Source organism: Sander vitreus, chromosome 8 (assembly GCF_031162955.1).
Source record: "Sander vitreus isolate 19-12246 chromosome 8, sanVit1, whole genome shotgun sequence".
Classification (NCBI taxonomy): domain Eukaryota; kingdom Metazoa; phylum Chordata; class Actinopteri; order Perciformes; family Percidae; genus Sander; species Sander vitreus.
This window is the reverse complement of record NC_135862.1, coordinates 14,233,144-14,250,279: the sequence shown is the minus strand read 5'-3', so window position 1 is coordinate 14,250,279 and position 17,136 is coordinate 14,233,144. Positions and strand designations below refer to the sequence as shown.

Sequence of the window (17,136 nt, the reverse complement as noted above, 5' to 3'; positions counted from 1 at the left end):
TACATAATCTCCATAAGAGGCCACAATGTAGGGTGGAGTCAGAAACACACTCTGCAAACCCAGGGGAACAGAGGAGTGTCTGATAAAACTCATGCACCACACACCTTAAAGGTAAACAGAGGCCAGCACTTGCGTATCTGTTGTGTTTCTATTGTATTACAGCCCAAGTGCACACAGGGATGACATCTAACTCAGGATGAAGACAAATAATGATAAACTTAGGTAGTGCCTGATTGAATCCAGGTAGAAAGTGGCACATTGGGTCGTAACGTGGTCCATTGATTCGGATGATACCCGCCTACACTGAGGTGTGGACCAATGAGTGGCTCTTAAAGTACCTCTGTGAGACCTTTATTGAAACTTTTATTTTGGCTGGCACGCCACGCAGCCTATTTGTCAGCTTATCAGTTCGTGAGAGAAGCCGGGTTGAATTTTAACTGAACCTTTTATTTGTGTTTTTTATTAATTCAAATATGGACCGACCCAGCCTTCGGAGGTTATTTTCTGCTTGTGATGTTAACAAGTCCGGTAAAATAGAGTATGAGGACTTCACCGTTGTCTGCAGGGAGCTCAACGTCTCCGAAACTGAGATCAAAACTCTGTTCAACAAGTTCGACGCAGGCGAAGGCGGATATATCGACTACAGCATGTTTTCGTCCAGGTTTCAGGAGGTTTCAGAGACTCTGGACTTGGCGTCTTTTGGTGCTGGTTCGTCCCAAACCCAAGGCTGTCCGTGGGAAGAGTTTGTAGGCAGGATAGATGCGGAGTCACTCCTCTCTGAAAGGTAAACTCACATCCGGCTGCTCGCGCAAGGATTTAGCCAAGTTTAGCCAACGGCTACTGACTGCCGCTTCTGGAATGTTACTTATTAACTGTCAGTTAAATGTTATCTAACGGCTGCGCTGGTAACCTGTTCCTCGTCGGGTTTTTTTGTAATTTCATGACCTCGCTAAAACAGGGATTTATTACATTATTTTCAAGCGTGTCGGATTGTCTTGGTGACGCATACGCCGTACACAAAAGATATAGCTACGTCGAGGTTTAATTTGATATGGCTTTAACGGCTCTGTCCGGCCGCACAGATTAGTCATACAGGTGTAACGTTTATGTTAAATTAAGACTATCGGTTAAACAGTAGCGCAACTCCTTTATTATTATTATTATTATTATTATTATCACTCTTCCCACAATGGTCTGTGTTCATAAATGAGAAATAAAATTCAATGACACATCTTAACTCAAGGTCTAACGTTACTAGCCTTTTACTGAGCTTGCTCAGTGTGTGGAATTAGTTTTGTTGTCATTGAGATAGCTCATCGTTATCATGTGCCCCAATTAACAGGTGGTATAGGCTATATGTGCTATCATCTTGACAACCAACCTCCATTGCTTTATGAAGACCGTGAGATGTGAATAAAAGCCCCGGAAAAGGCTTGTTAATGGACATTGAGTTAAGATGTGTTTCAGAGAGGTGTTGATCTACCATTTATTTAATATAGCCTAAATGGAGTGGACTATAGCTATAGCCACGTTGAATGAACACCTATATTTATCTTCATGAAAGGAGGATTTATTGCAGGTGCATGTTGAAGATTAGAGAGAGAGAGAGAGAGAGAGAGAGAGAGAGAGAGAATCTGTGTGGGATTTAAGCACATTGTCATATGTGTTAAAGATCCCATGACATGGTGCTCTTTGGATGCTTTTATATGGGCCTTAGTGGTTCCCTAATACTGTATCTGAAGTCTCTTTTATATAGGCCTTAGTGGTTCCCTAATACTGTATCTGAAGTCTCTTTTATATAGGCCTCAGTGGTCCCCTAATACTGTATCTGAAGTCTCTTTTATATAGGCTTTAGTGGTCCCCTAATACTGTATCTGAAGTCTCTTTCCCGAAATTCAGCCTTGGTGCAGAATTACAGCCACTAGAGCCAGTCCCACAATGAGCTTTCCTTCGTATGTGCCATTTCTGTGTCTGTAGCTATTGAGGAGGAGAGAGGGGGGGGGGGGACAAGGTTGAGGGTGGGGGGTGTGGTCTTGACCAACTGCCACTTTGCTCGTTTGAAAGCCATGATGTCTCTCATGGGTGGGCCAAATTCTCTGGGCAGGCAAAGCAGAGAAAGGCGAGGTAATCTTGCTCCTTATGAGCTCATAAGGAACAAGATTCCAGATCGGCCCGTCTGAGCTTTCATTTTCTCAAAGGCAGAGCAGGATACCCAGGGCTCAGTTTACACCTATCGCCATTTCTAGCCACTGGGGGACCATAGGCAGGCTGGGGGAATGCATATTAATGTTAAAAAAAACTCATAAAGTGACATTTTCATGCCATGGACCTTTAAATAAAATGTTCCTGTCAAAGTGTATGTTTGGAGATTTTTAGACAATATTTTAATTCTACATTCTGCTAAAAAAAATGCCTAAGCATGCTGCTTCTATTTGTTTGATCTAATTGAATATGTTGTTGTTGTTGTTGTTGTTATTATTATTAGATGTTGTGGTGAAATCAAACATACTGAGTATAAGATATTGCCAGTGGAGCATATTGGTATGAGAAGTTTATATTGGTTTTGATCATTTTTACCCACTATGAAACTACCACCTTTCAGGCCCAGAGGGGGTGAGTATTTGATACTATAAAGATAGATTAGTATGACACTGAGAACATGGCACTGACCTGTTCATTGCTGGCAGTAACTATTTGTTCTCCTCCCACAGTCTCAGGGAGCAGCTGGCTGATCTTTACCAGGCCATGAACTCCTCTGCAAACACAACTCTGCTGCAGCAGTATGAGGAAATCATCCACTCTCTGATCAGTCAAAGCCTGGACAACCGACTAGAGTGTGAAGAGCTGGAGACCAGTTTAAAGAGGTGAGGACAACTGTCAGCATTTTACAATGTGGGGTCAGTACAGTTCAGAACATCTGACCTGTGAAACAGAAAGATTATAAAATAATGGGCCATTAATTAAAGGTGCTGTAGGTAGGATTGTGAAGATCCAGGACTTAGCCTAAAAATTGAACATTGGCAACTTCTCAGTCCCTCCCCCTTTCTGCTAAAGCCCCAAACGGTCTCCTAAGCCCCTCCTCCCCAACAAGGGAGAATTAATGCGTGTGCATGAGCAGTGATTGACACGCAGTGAGACACCCCATCTGAACAGGGAGCGGTGGATTTTTGCAAATCGCACTACCTGCTTCATGTAGTTCTACTCAAACATAGGGTCAGTTTCAGCAAATATGACCGAAAGTTAGTTTTATAAGTCTTACTTACTGCACCTTTAAATAATAAGCCACGTCACATAGGTGTTAATGATGATGAACACTCAGCTTATGTGGATAGAATTTGTGTATGAGCAGTGACATTGAGTATTAGCATTTAAGTGAATGATTCAAATATAACATGTTGGACAGTTAGTTTTTAGTTTTGTAGAATGTATTGAATAATCATAATTGTACTTAATGCAAAAAGACAGAGCAGTGGTGAACTGCAGCCCTCTTGTGGCTGTAAACCACGGAGACGCTGGAATAACCCTGGTACTTGATTCCCCAGAGTCCACCACATCAACTGGGATTAGCTGCTTGACTTAAAGCTGCCTTTATTGATTTAAGCCTACTAGACTAGAGGGCAGGAAAAACATTAAAACACTCCTACACATTGGAATGAACTCTGTGTATAATTTGTTTCTGTTTTAAGCTCTTTCTGTGGTTCAGTAACTACACAGCATGAGAAAGGTGACATTCCTTATTCAAGGAAGTAGGAACACTTAAATGTGCTGCCTTGTTCTTTTAGTCCTTTTACAAACTGGCTATACCAAATAAACCTAAAATAATAAACCTTTTGAAATATTGACATTTAAAGTTCTACCAAACTCAAATAAAGTTGAGGTCTCCATTGAGAAATCTCACTGAAACCGTTCAGTGTACCTGTTGAGGCTGTCCCTGCCTCGACTCTGGTTATTTCATGTGTTTGACGAGAGCAGAGCAGTCACAACTGCAGCACGTTTGAAGTCAAATCAGTCCGGTAGAATCGACAAATGGATTGTAGGTGAATGGATTCTTGTTGTTGTCTTGTTGGCTTTGATTCAGCAGCACTGAGGCTGCCAGCACAAACTTGAACGTACCTGTCTGTTTAAACAGAGCTGAGGAGATGAACAACAGTCAGCTTGCAGAACTGGAGGACGACATACAGCAGCAGCTTGCCAGAACAGAGGAGAGGGTGAGAGACGAGGTAAGTACCTGCAGTATTCATAGTGGACGATTGCTGCTGTGATTCATAGAAGTGAAATGTAATAAAACCAAATAAATTGTCTGTCGTAAAAGCAGCTGCATTTAATCAATAAACAGTACACCGAGAAATGGACTAAAAGAATGTTAAATTTCTCTTCACTGAAAAGAGTGAAGCTACCTGCATATTTGTGGTGCAGCACACAGCAGCAGGTTGCAGGTCTCCTCACAAAGAGCCTCTGTTAAGGCTGATGAAAGCCCTTCTTTAAGGCCCGAGCCAGTCTGCACCTCTAACTAGTTTGGTTTCATGTTTGTAGGAGCGTAAGAAAATGGAAGGAGTTATAGCGACCATGCAGAGGAAGCACGATAACAAGGTCGCAGACCTGCATGCAACTGTGGACAGACTGTTAAAGGTAGGTTTTCCCACACAACATACATTTACTTTGTTCTTCCATAGTAAACAGATTGTATGAAGATGATAATTATATTTTCTTACATCATGAAAAAGAAAGAGGGAACACAAAAGCTCTTGCAATGTGCAGCTCTGGCTTAATTTCTGCATTTTTTTTTTTTTTTTTTTAGGTGACCTTTGAAAGAGCACCTCAAAAGACCTACTAAGATCTAATATCCAATATCCAGTATGAGAAAGGTAGTTAGATTGAGCAATTAGTGATGCTGCTCAGATGCAGTTAGTGCAAGGACAAGCATAGAGGGTCATGTTTGATAAGATGCTGTATGTATACAACTTAGGGCTGTCAAACGATTAATTTTTTTTAATCACGATTAATCGCTGAATTTCTATAGTTAATCGCGATTAATCGCAGTTTTATCACATGATTACAATTCTATTATGTTGCATTTGAGAATAGTTTTTAAGTACATATTAACAATGGAAAGTAATTCTTACCAGTGTTTCTTGACTTGGAATCAAATGAATGCAAGGAAAGTTACTTTATGAACTTGACTTTAAGATTTGTATTTGTTTATTATATATTTACTGTAAACAAAAGAAAAATGTGTGAATCTGTTATTATTGCACAATTCCTCCAAGTACCTAACTAAAAAACTAAAAATCCCTATCCTTACCAGACTCAATAGTGCAATAACTCCTAAATAATGTTGATTACTCACTGACGTCCAGTGATCACCGGTTAATGAGATAGCGTTTGCACTTTGCAGCAGTTCCAGTTGGGCTGCTTTCTCCGTGTCATACTGGCCGTGTATGAGTGAAACTACTGTCCCCCACGACGGCAATGTATAAGACGGGTCAGAACATGCCAACAGTAGTACGTCTTTAAGACCCGAGTGTTCTACGATGCTGACAGGTTTGCAGTTAGTTGCCACCCATTTCGCAAGAGCTGTAGTAATTTTTTTGGATTTGGTTTCATCAGCTGGTCGGCGAGTAGCACTCTCCAAAATAGTGCTTTGCTGAGCCCGCTAGCATCAACCTGAGTCATGTTAATTAGCTCGTAGGCATATGGCTTTCGACTTGTCTATTGAGCCGTCCGGGAGTTTTGGAAAATAAAAAGCCCCATTCAGAATTGTGTTTTCTGCTGTCTTTCTCCATCATGCCTGCAGCCTGCAGTAGCAGGATGTGTTACGAAGAAGTATGGCAGCTTGATGATAAGTAAAGGTGCGGCAAAGGGTAAAAATAGTAGCCTTTTAGGCACGACGCGAAGCTGAGTGAAGTGTAAAATAAATTAATAAATGGCAGCATGCGATTAATGCGATTTAAAAAAAAAAAAATTAACGCGTTATGCTCGGCCCTTAATCGCATCGCGATTAACGCGTTAATGCTGACAGCCCTAATACAACTTGTGGAATGCTGTTGTTGCTAGCTCCCATAGTTTATGCTTACAATCCTTTCCTTTCTAAACAGCTATAAGTAACCAGGGTTTCCCGCAGCACTTTGCAGTTCGGGCGGCCCGCCTAAACTGGGGAACCCTACCGCCTTAACTAGGTCGTCAAAAAAAGAAAAGAAAATCCGCTGCACAAAAGGCCGTCAAGTGCATCTCGGACAATAGCGCGGACGCGCTTCACACCGCGAGCGGGCACGCGCGCCATACGGCCGAAATGAAAGAAAGAAAAAGAGACGTGGTCCGTCGCTGTCCTGGAGGATAACTAGCCAGTTGATATCGCGCGTGTGTGTCCGTGAGAACTGTAAGTCGTATAACTTATGTTTTGGGTTTATTTAAGCCTGTTATTGTATTAGTCTATCGTTCTTGCAAATTTAAAGTAAGTTAGCTGGTGATTTTGTTGTTTGAGTTCTTCACCTGCTAGCTAGGTTGCAAGTGCCTGTTGATTCGATATAATGGCGATTGTTGAACGCCCTTGCTCACTGTGCATTATTTACATAGCCTGTAGCGATGCTAGATGTCAGCTCTGCCAGAAGCAGTGACTGTGATCACCTTTGCACATTTTGACAATGTTGTTTTGCACTTTAGTGTTGTATAGTTTTACTGTTTGTTAAAATTGTTTCAGTTGTTAAGGACACATTTTTAACCATTTGTATAGTGTTGTATAGTTTGTATGGTGTTTGTAATGAAAATAAGCATCAATGGTCCACTTGTAAAAAAAAAAAAAGTGCAATTACCTTGAATTGATCTTTTTAAAACCAAGGATAGCTTGTAGCGATGCTAGATGTCAGCTCTGCCAGAAGCAGTGACTGTGATCACCTTTGCACATTTTGAATGTTGTTTTTCACTTAGATTTTTACAGCATCTGAACATTAAGACAAATGAGCTTTAATGTTAAATTCTGTGGAAGTAGTCGCATGTTTATATTAAAGCTTTATACTTTAAGGTTACGGCACAGCAGCAGAGCCTCTGCATGTACCTGCAGTAGCTAAGTTGTAGGCTAAACTGGAGTTAATGTCCGTTAGGGCTACAGTGTTTACGTAGACAGCATGTCGAGACGGAACTGCGATTGGTCTACTCGGGCAGCTTGTGTTTTCTCCGACAACTTTCCAATACAGGTGATGACGATTGCCGATAGTGAAGACCAACATCAAGCAGGTTAAAGAGAACCTCAGCAATGTTCTCCTTTTCAGTAACGTGCATCTTTGAAAGCCGTTTCCACAGTAAACCTGCTCACAGCAATTATGCTTTATATCACAAATTGAATTAAAGAGTGTAAACACAATTACAGAAGCTATTGATTGCATGGCAGTGGTCTTCTATTAATTACCCAGATGAGGAAAACCTTCCCGTTGTCCCTCTACATCGCAGAGTAAATAAAACAATGTAAATGCAGTAACTGTGGGGCATATAATTAGATCATAACTGCAGGTCTGGAAATGCCTGTTTTTTTAATTTAATGTTCTATTAAAACACAGTTGTTGACAAATTGCTTGTGTTAATGTATTATGTATCATGTCATTGTAATTTTCCCTTGCGGGATTAATAAAAGTATACATTCTTTTTATTTTTTTATTATTCTCAAGAGCCAAGAGGACTCTGAATTAAACCATTCAAAAGAGGAGGTGGTCAGACTGAACAGACAGATCAGTGCTTTCTCACAGGTGCGTCATTTTGGAAGGGATTGTTTTAGTTAAAGTCACATGCATGTTGTGTAGAAATGTTCGTTATTCACTAAATCTCCTCACAGGAAAATGAGGACCTGCGAGCCTCTCTGCTGCAAGCCCAGACAAACATCGCCATCCTGCATTCCGAGCTGGACAAGCTGAAGAATATGTACGCAGACCAGAAAGCTCAACATGAAAGGTGAGGCTCAGCTCGGCTCATGTCAGTTGGCACAAAATACGATCCAGCATCCAGTGCAACTTCCAGTACATGTGGCTTGTGTTTCTTTACAGAGAAACGGATGAATTGAAGAGGATGGTTATGGAATACCAATCATATTCCAATCAGATTCAGATTCTCCAGTAAGTCTGCCTTTCACTTAAATAAGATAAAGCTGTCTAGTGTTTTTATTTATTTTATTTTTTTTTGGGGGTGTCTCAATCAAAAATGCAGTTGGACTGCAGTTGAAAGCTACCATGAAAAGTTAATAATTACCATCTTTTGTTTTAAAGGTTTGGTTCATCAAAATAAAAAAAAATCCTCATGCCCATTTACCTCTGGTGGTATCTGGTGCCAGGCAAGATAGTGTTGGTTTTAATTGCTCAGGTTTTGAGATATGTGTCCCTGAGATTTATGTTACCACCAAAATACAGTGGATGTGAGTGGAATTTTGTTTGTGCGACTCATTAAAAGTAAAAAAATAGACACTAAACATATAAAAGGTACATCAGCAAAATTTCTTTTCAGAAATAATGTCCCGATTACTTAAAGGAGAAATCCGGTCGATTTCAACACACAGCTATGTTGTTTGTGGTCAGTAGCAAGACAAACAAAAATAATTGGTGTTGCCTACACTGAGTTATGCTCCTGCTACAGTTCACACCCAGGCTGCTGAAACGGGGCAGGTTTTAAACGTGCTTTTAGCCTCTTAACATGTTCGAGATGTCATTACAAGTGCCTAGCCATGTGAACTGATTCCTTCCGAGTGAGTGAGTGAATATGACTGCATATGACTCATACAATCCAATATTCCAAAACTTATTTTTTCCACCAAAAAACGATGGTCACGAACTGCCGTCATTTTTTTGGTGGAAAAAATACGACCTCTCAAACATGTTAAGAGGCTAAAAGCACGTTTAAAACTTGCCCCGTTTCAGCCGCCTGGGTGTGCACTGTAGCAGGAGCATAACTCGGTGTAGGCAACACTGATTATTTTCGTTTTTCTCGCTACTGACTCACTCTGTGACCACAAACTACATAGCTACGTGTTGAAATCGACCGGAATTCTCCTTTAACCCACAGACCTCACTGTAATGGCTCTTTAACTGCCCCTTATTTTGCATGTATAAGTGGAATATACACGTGTAGCAAATGGTTTATAACACACTATAATATAGCTGTAAATGGATATAAATGAGTATTAATGTATTTTTCAATCACCATAACTCTTGTGGGTACCCATATGCAGAGGCTTTTGTATAAACAAATAATGAATGACAATTAGTAAAACACAGTTGTAGTAGTATAAAATATGTCTCATAGGAGAAATTATAATTCTTAACAAATACTGTACATTAATGAACAGTAAAAATGTCCCGTCATATCTCTGTACAACTACATAAGTGTGTTATAAACTATTTGTGTAATGTTTAATATGCTTATAAAAGCTAAATAGGGGGCTAAATAGCCCCGACAGTATGTGTTTTATGTCATTTGTGTGAACCACTTCATTACCATACTTGGATTATCAGAAGTAGATGGTTTAGTGTACTGGACAATACAGTATGGCCAATGGGCTATTTTTGTGTGATTTTATTTTTCTTTCACTCTGTGTTGTCCAGTCTGGAAAATACCATCCAGGTTAAGTTAAACCACATAGAAAGAGCTCCATGAATTGTCCATAGAACTTGTTTACCACACAACAGTTGTATGAAAGTAAATGTGTGTGCATGTATGTGACTCTGCCTTGTATTTCCTTGAACACATCATCAGGGAAACGAACAAAGAGCTGTATGACAGCAATGACGGGCTGCGCTCTGCGTTGGCCAGTGAAGTGGTTGCAGCTAAAAGGAGGGTAAGTCTCTTGTTTGCTGATGACATATTTCCTCATACCCACTGGCTCTACATCATATAGAAGCTGACAGTAAATTGTTTTCACTAGTTCAAGTGTAAAAAAACAAACAAAAAGTTTTCTCACTGATATTCCAAATCTGCTCAACAGCTGTCTCCCCAAAATGAAATCCCAGCCCGAAGGATGAAGCCCCTCCGACAGAGCACACTCAACCACAGCAGGTATATCAAGTTTTTACACACTGTGAATCTGCGGATTGATCTCGGTGAATTAAATTGGCACAGCTAAAGCAAGCGTGTGTGTCGGTTCTCTGGTGCAGCTCTGAGCCGGATCCCAGCAAAACGACCTTTTCTCATGTGGCCAGCTGGGCTGATAGGTACCTGGACAGTGGAGTGTCGCTGCCGATGGACACAGCGGAGAGCTTAGCCAGTGACTACGACAGCGACGACAGTAGGGGCTCGGTGGAGACGGTGCACCACAGTTACTCGTATGTCCCGTCTGATGTGGAGGTCAGCACACACATCAGGTTCAGTAGTTGGTCAGGTAATCCCAATACGCTGTTGAGCTTTGATGACGTTAAATTAGTATTTGCTGCGTCTGTTACAGGTATCGGAAATGAAATCTGAAGCTACAGTAACGACGGCTCCTAGCAAGGCAAGCTCTATTGCATCATCCCTACGAAGACGTTTGTCTGCATTTTCCTCAAAGGTACAATGGCTTTTAATGCATGAACAGTAAATATTCATTTTAGTGATTTAGTGTATGAGACTCCTAGGTTAAAACTAGACTACATTTGGTTAAAAATGTAAAGTTTATCAGCCGCGCTGACAGTCTCTGGGGTGGCATTATCATGACCCCTCAAAACAAAGTAATGTCATTTAGCTTAAAGTACTGCTGTACCTAAGCAGCCTTACAGCCTCACAGAGCTGCTAGCATGTCTGTTTCAATGTGCATTTCAACTACATTTTGAAATCTGGTAATTTAAATGCTGCAAAACAAAGTTTTATATATACTGTGTGTATGTATGTATATATATATATATATATATATATATAATTATTATTTTTATATATTTGTAACCATTATTTTCCTGGCTAACAGTAACTAAATTAGTTTGGGGAAAAACAACTGGTAACACTTTACTTGAAGTTGAAGTGATATGACACTGTCATGACACAGTCATGAAACATGAACCATAACTTGTCATGACAAAACCGAATGACACTTACTAAAAGTAGCGTTATGTCATAAACGTTTATGACTTGTTTATAATGTTTTATGACATGTTCATGACAGTGTCATGTCACTCTTATGTAGAAAACTTCCAAGTAAAGTGTAACCAAAAACTTAAGAGGTTTTAACCACATCTCAGTTTTCATCAGCAGATTGAGTTTGTTCAGTTGTCATCATGTGAACTAATTATGGAACTTGACAGATGTGATCGAAAGCTCTGGGAAAAACAATGGACCTTTTGAGTTTAGGCAAACTACTTTGGTCAAAAATAAACATTCACACTCAACTAAATGAATTCTTTCTTTATAATAAACACCACAAACAAAAGATTCTCCACATAAAATTGGGAAAGCTTGTTATTTTTTATGCATTTCCGAAGCCTTTAGAAGCAGACATAGAAGAAACTGAGGAACCTGCTCCGATGTACCGTCTGGTTTTAGCTGGAGACGCAGGAGCTGGAAAGTCTAGCTTCCTGCTGAGACTGACGCTCAACGACTTCAGGGGAGATATTCAGACAACGCTGGGTAGGTGCCACAGAAAACCCATCACATTTAATCAAACTCTGACACCTTTTTGAGTTGAGACGTTTAAATCAGCTTTATTTTGGTTGTAAGGAGTTGATTTCCAAATGAAGAGGATGCTTGTGGATGGAGAGAAGACGAGCCTGCAGATATGGGACACAGCCGGACAGGAGAGGTACCGTACTGATTCTCATGGGCCCTCATTTATCAACCTAACGTAGAAACCAGCGCAGATATGAGCGCAGAAATCATCTTACGACAGGCTCCACGTGTGATTCATGAAACGGTGCGTATCGCACCAATCAGAGAGTAAGAATGGTCGTACATTGATAAATGCAGCGGCTGAGAACGATCATAATTTAAATATCACGCCCCAATATATTCTCGGTTTTGAGGCCTCGCCCCTACAATTTACGACATGGCGAGACGTAATCCGGCTAAGAAGCAGCACTTTTCAGAGGTGGAGATTGAAACCCTGATATCTCAGGTTCATTTGCTCTAACGTGTGTACTATTTATTCTGAAATAATTAAAAATTAATTAATTATTAAAGGCTGTAGAAAGAATGCAGAATGGAAAGAGATCACTGATGCAGTCAACAGTGTTGCCGTGGTAAATCAGACTCCAGCTGAAGTTTATTTAATTTATACATCCTTGACATATAGTCCTAATAGTAATATACAGGCTTATAACGCAATCTCTTAGGCCTACATGTAGGTGTACCTATATTTAAATAAACATACAGTAACGGAGTTTATGCAGTGTCTTTTATTTTACTCGTTTTTTTTCATGAGTCAGAGCCAGGCGACAGCTGTGAGGGAGAGCACGTGTCGTAGCATGTGAAGTAGCAACAGGAAAAACATGGAGTTATCAATTTAAACTTTCAACAGCATGTTCTTTTAATAAAGACTCAATAATGGAATATACACTAAGACTAAAAATAGTGTTGTATTTCTTTTGATTGTAGGTTTCGTAGTATTGCTAGGTCCTATTTCCGCAAAGCTCACGGAGTCTTGCTCCTCTATGATGTTACTTCAGAAAGCAGCTTCCTTAACGTCCGAGCGTGGGTGGATCAGATTCAGGTAACTGTGGAAATGCTGATTGACATGTTGAATGAATGACCATGCCTAAAAGTAGGAATATATTTAATCAATGTTAACAATGATTTTTATACAGGATTCAACGGACGAGAAAATCCCCATGTGTGTTATTGGAAACAAGGTGGACCTCCGAGAGCAGCTTCCAGAGGGGAGCTGTGTGAGCAGTTTGCACGGAGAGAAGTTGGCCAAGGTGTGTAACTTTTCATTCCACCTGATGGAACAGTGTTTATACAGACGCCAGCCTCCCAGGTGTCTAAATAACCAGACTTCATTCAGGTATGCCGTTCCTTTTTTCTTGCAGGCATACGGCGCTTTGTTCTGCGAAACGAGTGCCAAAGAGGGAACCAATGTTGTGGAGACTGTGCTTCATCTAGCGAGGTAGGAGGCCAGAGAGAAAGTTTGAGTTTTTCCTTCACAAACTATGGCAACACTTAGACTTGTTTTCCATTCCCACAGAGAAGTAAAGAAAAATGTAAAACTGAGGCGGCAGTCGAATTCTCAGGTCAGACTGAGTCAATCCAACCCAAAGAAGACTCTCAACGCCTGCTGTGGACTGTAGATGGTTGATATCAGTAGATACGATGGAGCAATGAAGGACTATTTTGTGATGGAGAATATAATTCTCTTACGTTTTTAACCTTTGAAATATTTAAAGCTTAACTTTTTGATATCAATGAACGTCCGTTACATTCAAGCCATTGCCAAATTAGTTGCTACAAAGCTAATTAAGACTATCCGCTCCACACAACTCTCTGTATTTCTCAGTATGGCTATGTTCAGAAGATTTTGGCGTCCGGTGACTTTCCCACACAGAAGCTCTTCTGAGATGTTTTAAATCCTCCATGTCCTCCTTGGCTACTAGCAACTGCGTGGAGGAGGGGTGGGGGTGCGTGCCTGATCACGGAAGGCTTGTATCATGTGGACACTCTTGACAGTTTTGTCAGTTAGAATTCCTCATGGGGGTGACAGAAACTACACACTGGAGCTTTAACTCTCAAGTCTTAAATATATTTTCATAAATGTTAATTCTCTGATCAAAATGATTTATATTGTTGGAGAATTGTACATGTACAACTATAAATGCAAGTTATGTAATCATGCTTATATTTTTCATAGGGTTTTTTTTCCTTTCTATTTATTTGGTAGTAGTTTTATGAAGTAAATAAATAAGGAACATTGATGCCTAAATTGATATTGAAGTTAAATAATTTCTAATGGTTGTGTCAGACAGAAGAAATTGTCTTTTTAAATGAATGCACTTTTCTTACCTTTGGGACCAAACTTGGTTCTTGAGAAATCGAGAGAAAAAAGACAAAGTACATTTTAAATTTTTTTATTAAGCATCAGTGTAAGCAATATTTCATTAGTTTCAACGCCTGATCAAATATTTTTTGGAATTGTGATGTTGAAAGGGTTATTTGTTTACTAAAATAATTTTTTGCAGTTTGGTTACAGTCTCTACAAAAGTTTTACGACCACTTTTGTTTCAGTATCTGATACCATAATATTTTTTTATTACAAACAGAAATGTAATCCCTTTTCCAAATAAAACAGACATACTGTAACTGGAAAGATGAGTGGACTGGAAAGATGAGTGTTATTATAACTTCTGTGTTATCGTTCAGCAGAAATCTCTCTCTCGCTTGATGCTGTACTATATATATATATATATATATAAATAAGATTTATTTTTTCTTCATTTTCATAAATACTGTACACCTTTTCAGTGAAACTTTGTTCTACCATTAATACAACTTTAAGCTGCGTTGCATACCTTCTCGTCTTCACAGTAGGAAACTTATTTTTCAAGTGAACTAACGAAAAATGGAGACCAAACTTTGCAGATGATGATGATGGTGATGAGGCTTTTCAAAGTGCTTCCTGCAGAGGATTTCAGTTTCTTGCAGTCAGGATCATTGACGTCACTAAGCTGCCCAAGGCCACAACCAGAGCTACGAGTATAAACTTCCAGGAAATTCCCTAAAACACAACAGTCCGTCAAAATCCAGTCTGTTGGTTATCAGAATAAAAAAACATCAGAGATATTTCTGTTACTACTTACAGGTTTACAGAGAGGTTTGTTTTTAGAAGGAATCAGAAAAGGTTTGATATTCTCCCCAAGCAGCTCTGCTGGTTTAGCTTTCCATTCCTGAGTATCTTTGCCTCCTGATTGCCTTTGGACGAGTTTAGATAACTCGACGTGGATCGCCTAAAGAAAAAACAAAACAATGTGCTGTGAAAAAGCTGCTGTCTGTCGATCTAAAGTTGGAAAGGAGACACAAACATGAAACCTCTTATTTTGAGAAAAGGGTGAAGTTGCAGTTTTAAAAAATGTCCAGCAGATGAGAGCAGAGGTCTAAAACACAAAGCCTCACAAGTAGACCAAGAAATCATAATGATCATCATTTTTAAATTTGCTTTTAAAATGCACTTTATCTTTAATTACCAAACGACTTAATATCATATTTTGTAAATACTTTCATTAGATTCATCATAACAGGTAGTAAAATGTAAAATAAAAGAAAGCAATACTTGCATTCTTGTGTGTGCTTCATCCTTTTTTGTGATGAACATATACTATCTCACAATAACTTTCTCACAGAGCAGCTAAATCAGTTTTCTAAGTCAGTGTTTAATCCAGCATTGAGACAAGGGTGTAATTACCACAGCAGCAGATATTTTCGTTTTGTCTAGACAAGACCAGACATATTTGTGACACTGGCAGTGTGCCCTATGGGTCAGGTCATTGTAACACTGGCAAACTGTGTTGTAAACAGCTGATGGAAATGTACTCCTCACACTTCATAAACTCTTCCAAATCAGACCCAGGCTGCAGTGAACTAAAATAATGTTCATAAACTGAGATTATTGTACATTTTTGTTGTGATAACCTGTACACCAGAGTAGTTATCTTAATTATAGTGTGGAGTCTATTTTGTAGCTGCAAGCGTGACTCCGGCTTGTTCTGACCTTCACTTTACTACTTCTGGAGCGCAGGGCGTCAGAGTGACAATGTTTAGCTCATGTGTGTGCTATTTTTACCAATTTTGCTGGACAACTGAGCAGTGTGGTCACATCTATAGACTGCCAGATGTGCAGTTTGTCAGATCCTCTGTGGAGGATTTGGCAGATTAGATGAACCACACAAACAAGACAAAAGAGGCCTTCAACAGAAGTAGTTCACTGGGATCTTCTCTTTTCTTCAGCCTAATGTGTAAACGACTTTCTTTTTAAATTCTGTGAACTATTGTGACCTTAATGAGATAGTAAATTAAATGAATTATATTCTTGTCTATCCTTTGTGCAACAAACGTTGGTTCAAATGTTCCAGATTGAAATTTGATAATTGTTTGTTTTGTCGTTTGGATTTTCTGTATATATTTATATGGATTATAGACTTTATATTATTTCTTCATAAACTGAATCAGACATACAATGTGTTAATTGATGCAAACTGGTGCATAAAGGAATCTTTTGGGTTGTTTGTTTATACAGTATTTATTTGTTACTGTCAGTTCACCGCTTTGTTCCTGATGGAAATATCTGAACAACTATAGGTTAAATTGCCATGAAATTTGGTACATACATTCATGTCCCCCTCAGGATGAACTGTAATACGTTTGGTGATCCTTTAACTTTTCTTCCAGTGCCATCACAAGATCAAAATTTCATTTTCAAGTAGTCCAATGCTTACGTTTATGACCAAAAACCTGTAAAACTAATGACATTACCATCAGCCTCGACTGTACTTTGTGTTGAAAGCTGAATAGCAAATGAGAAACTAAGATGATGAACATGGTAAACTACCTGCTAAACATCAACATGTTAGCATGGCTGTAGACGTGTCAAATTAAGTTTATGTTACATATACATGGTGTTTATGTGTTTTTATTTAAATTCTAGTGTTGGATATCTGCTGGGACACATTATAGTTGGCTGTTCAAATATGTATGGTCACATTGTCAGATGCTGGTTGGTATACAATATTAGATTAGATTTATTATAGATTAGTTGCATGAGGGATGTGTCACGTAAATAACCACACAATTATTCACTGTTAAATAAAAGTCCAGACTTGACAGTGTTTCTTTAGCATTGAAATTAGAATTATGTAATTTTATTTTTAACCTTTTACTACAACATATTTGATCATTTATTTAGGAATAAAAGCACAAATTTCATCGGCCACCATTTATTTGTATTGACTGATGGTGGCTTCGGTGGCTGTAATAATAATGGCGGCCTAATTTCAGAATCCCCTTTCCTGTGTGTGTGTGTGTGTGTGTGTGTGTGTGTGTGTGTGTGAGCGATGAATGGAATTCACGGGCAGATTTGAAAGAAAGGTGACGAGGTGGATGGACCAGCTCACCCACATATTCTCACCTTGGTGGCCGGCTCCAGTTTCAAGGCTCTTTTTAGCATCTCCATCGCCTCTTTGTATTCACCCATGTCTGACTGGAGCTGAAAGAGAAGAT

At 39.4% G+C, this 17,136-nt stretch overlaps 2 protein-coding genes across 4 annotated transcripts in view; one reads left to right on the top strand and one right to left on the bottom strand.

The window, feature by feature from the left end:
- The first annotated feature begins 160 nt into the window (after positions 1 to 160).
- On the top strand, positions 161 to 13,488 carry rasef2 (RAS and EF-hand domain containing 2). Of its 3 annotated transcripts, none has more exons than XM_078256936.1 (17): positions 161 to 784; positions 2,712 to 2,864; positions 4,130 to 4,220; positions 4,534 to 4,629; positions 7,659 to 7,736; positions 7,823 to 7,938; positions 8,031 to 8,099; positions 9,730 to 9,811; positions 9,959 to 10,029; positions 10,173 to 10,317; positions 10,415 to 10,516; positions 11,421 to 11,565; positions 11,656 to 11,737; positions 12,529 to 12,643; positions 12,738 to 12,851; positions 12,963 to 13,039; positions 13,118 to 13,488. In XM_078256936.1, the coding sequence occupies exons 1-17, from the start codon at positions 474 to 476 to the stop codon at positions 13,218 to 13,220; spliced, it is 1,950 nt and encodes a 649-aa protein (XP_078113062.1). In that variant the 5' UTR covers positions 161 to 473; the 3' UTR covers positions 13,221 to 13,488. The 3 variants fall into 3 exon arrangements, with proteins under 3 accessions (XP_078113062.1, XP_078113061.1, XP_078113063.1); XM_078256935.1 differs by having other exon boundaries at positions 10,128 to 10,317; XM_078256937.1 differs by lacking the exons at positions 161 to 784; positions 2,712 to 2,864 and adding an exon at positions 3,966 to 4,033 and having other exon boundaries at positions 10,128 to 10,317.
- Positions 13,489 to 14,350: 862 nt separating this feature from the next.
- The window catches only part of fkbp16 (FKBP prolyl isomerase 16), a 29,196-nt gene continuing 26,410 nt past the window's right edge, over positions 14,351 to 17,136 (bottom strand). Inside the window, exons 6-8 of the mRNA XM_078256934.1 lie at positions 17,045 to 17,122; positions 14,724 to 14,870; positions 14,351 to 14,641 (exon numbers count right to left, since the gene is read on the bottom strand). Of these exons, the coding sequence (XP_078113060.1) occupies positions 14,555 to 14,641; positions 14,724 to 14,870; positions 17,045 to 17,122 (312 nt within the window). The 3' untranslated portion in view covers positions 14,351 to 14,554. The remainder of the gene's footprint in view (positions 14,642 to 14,723; positions 14,871 to 17,044; positions 17,123 to 17,136) is intronic.

Coding starts and splice junctions, on each gene's coding strand:
- rasef2 (XM_078256935.1), top strand. CDS start 474: ATGGACCGACCCAGCCTTCGGAGGTTATTTTCTGCTTGTGATGTTAAC. Junction 9,812..9,958: donor TGGTTGCAGCTAAAAGGAGG/GTAAGTCTCTTG, acceptor TCTGCTCAACAG/CTGTCTCCCCAAAATGAAAT. Junction 12,852..12,962: donor ACGGAGAGAAGTTGGCCAAG/GTGTGTAACTTT, acceptor TTTTTCTTGCAG/GCATACGGCGCTTTGTTCTG.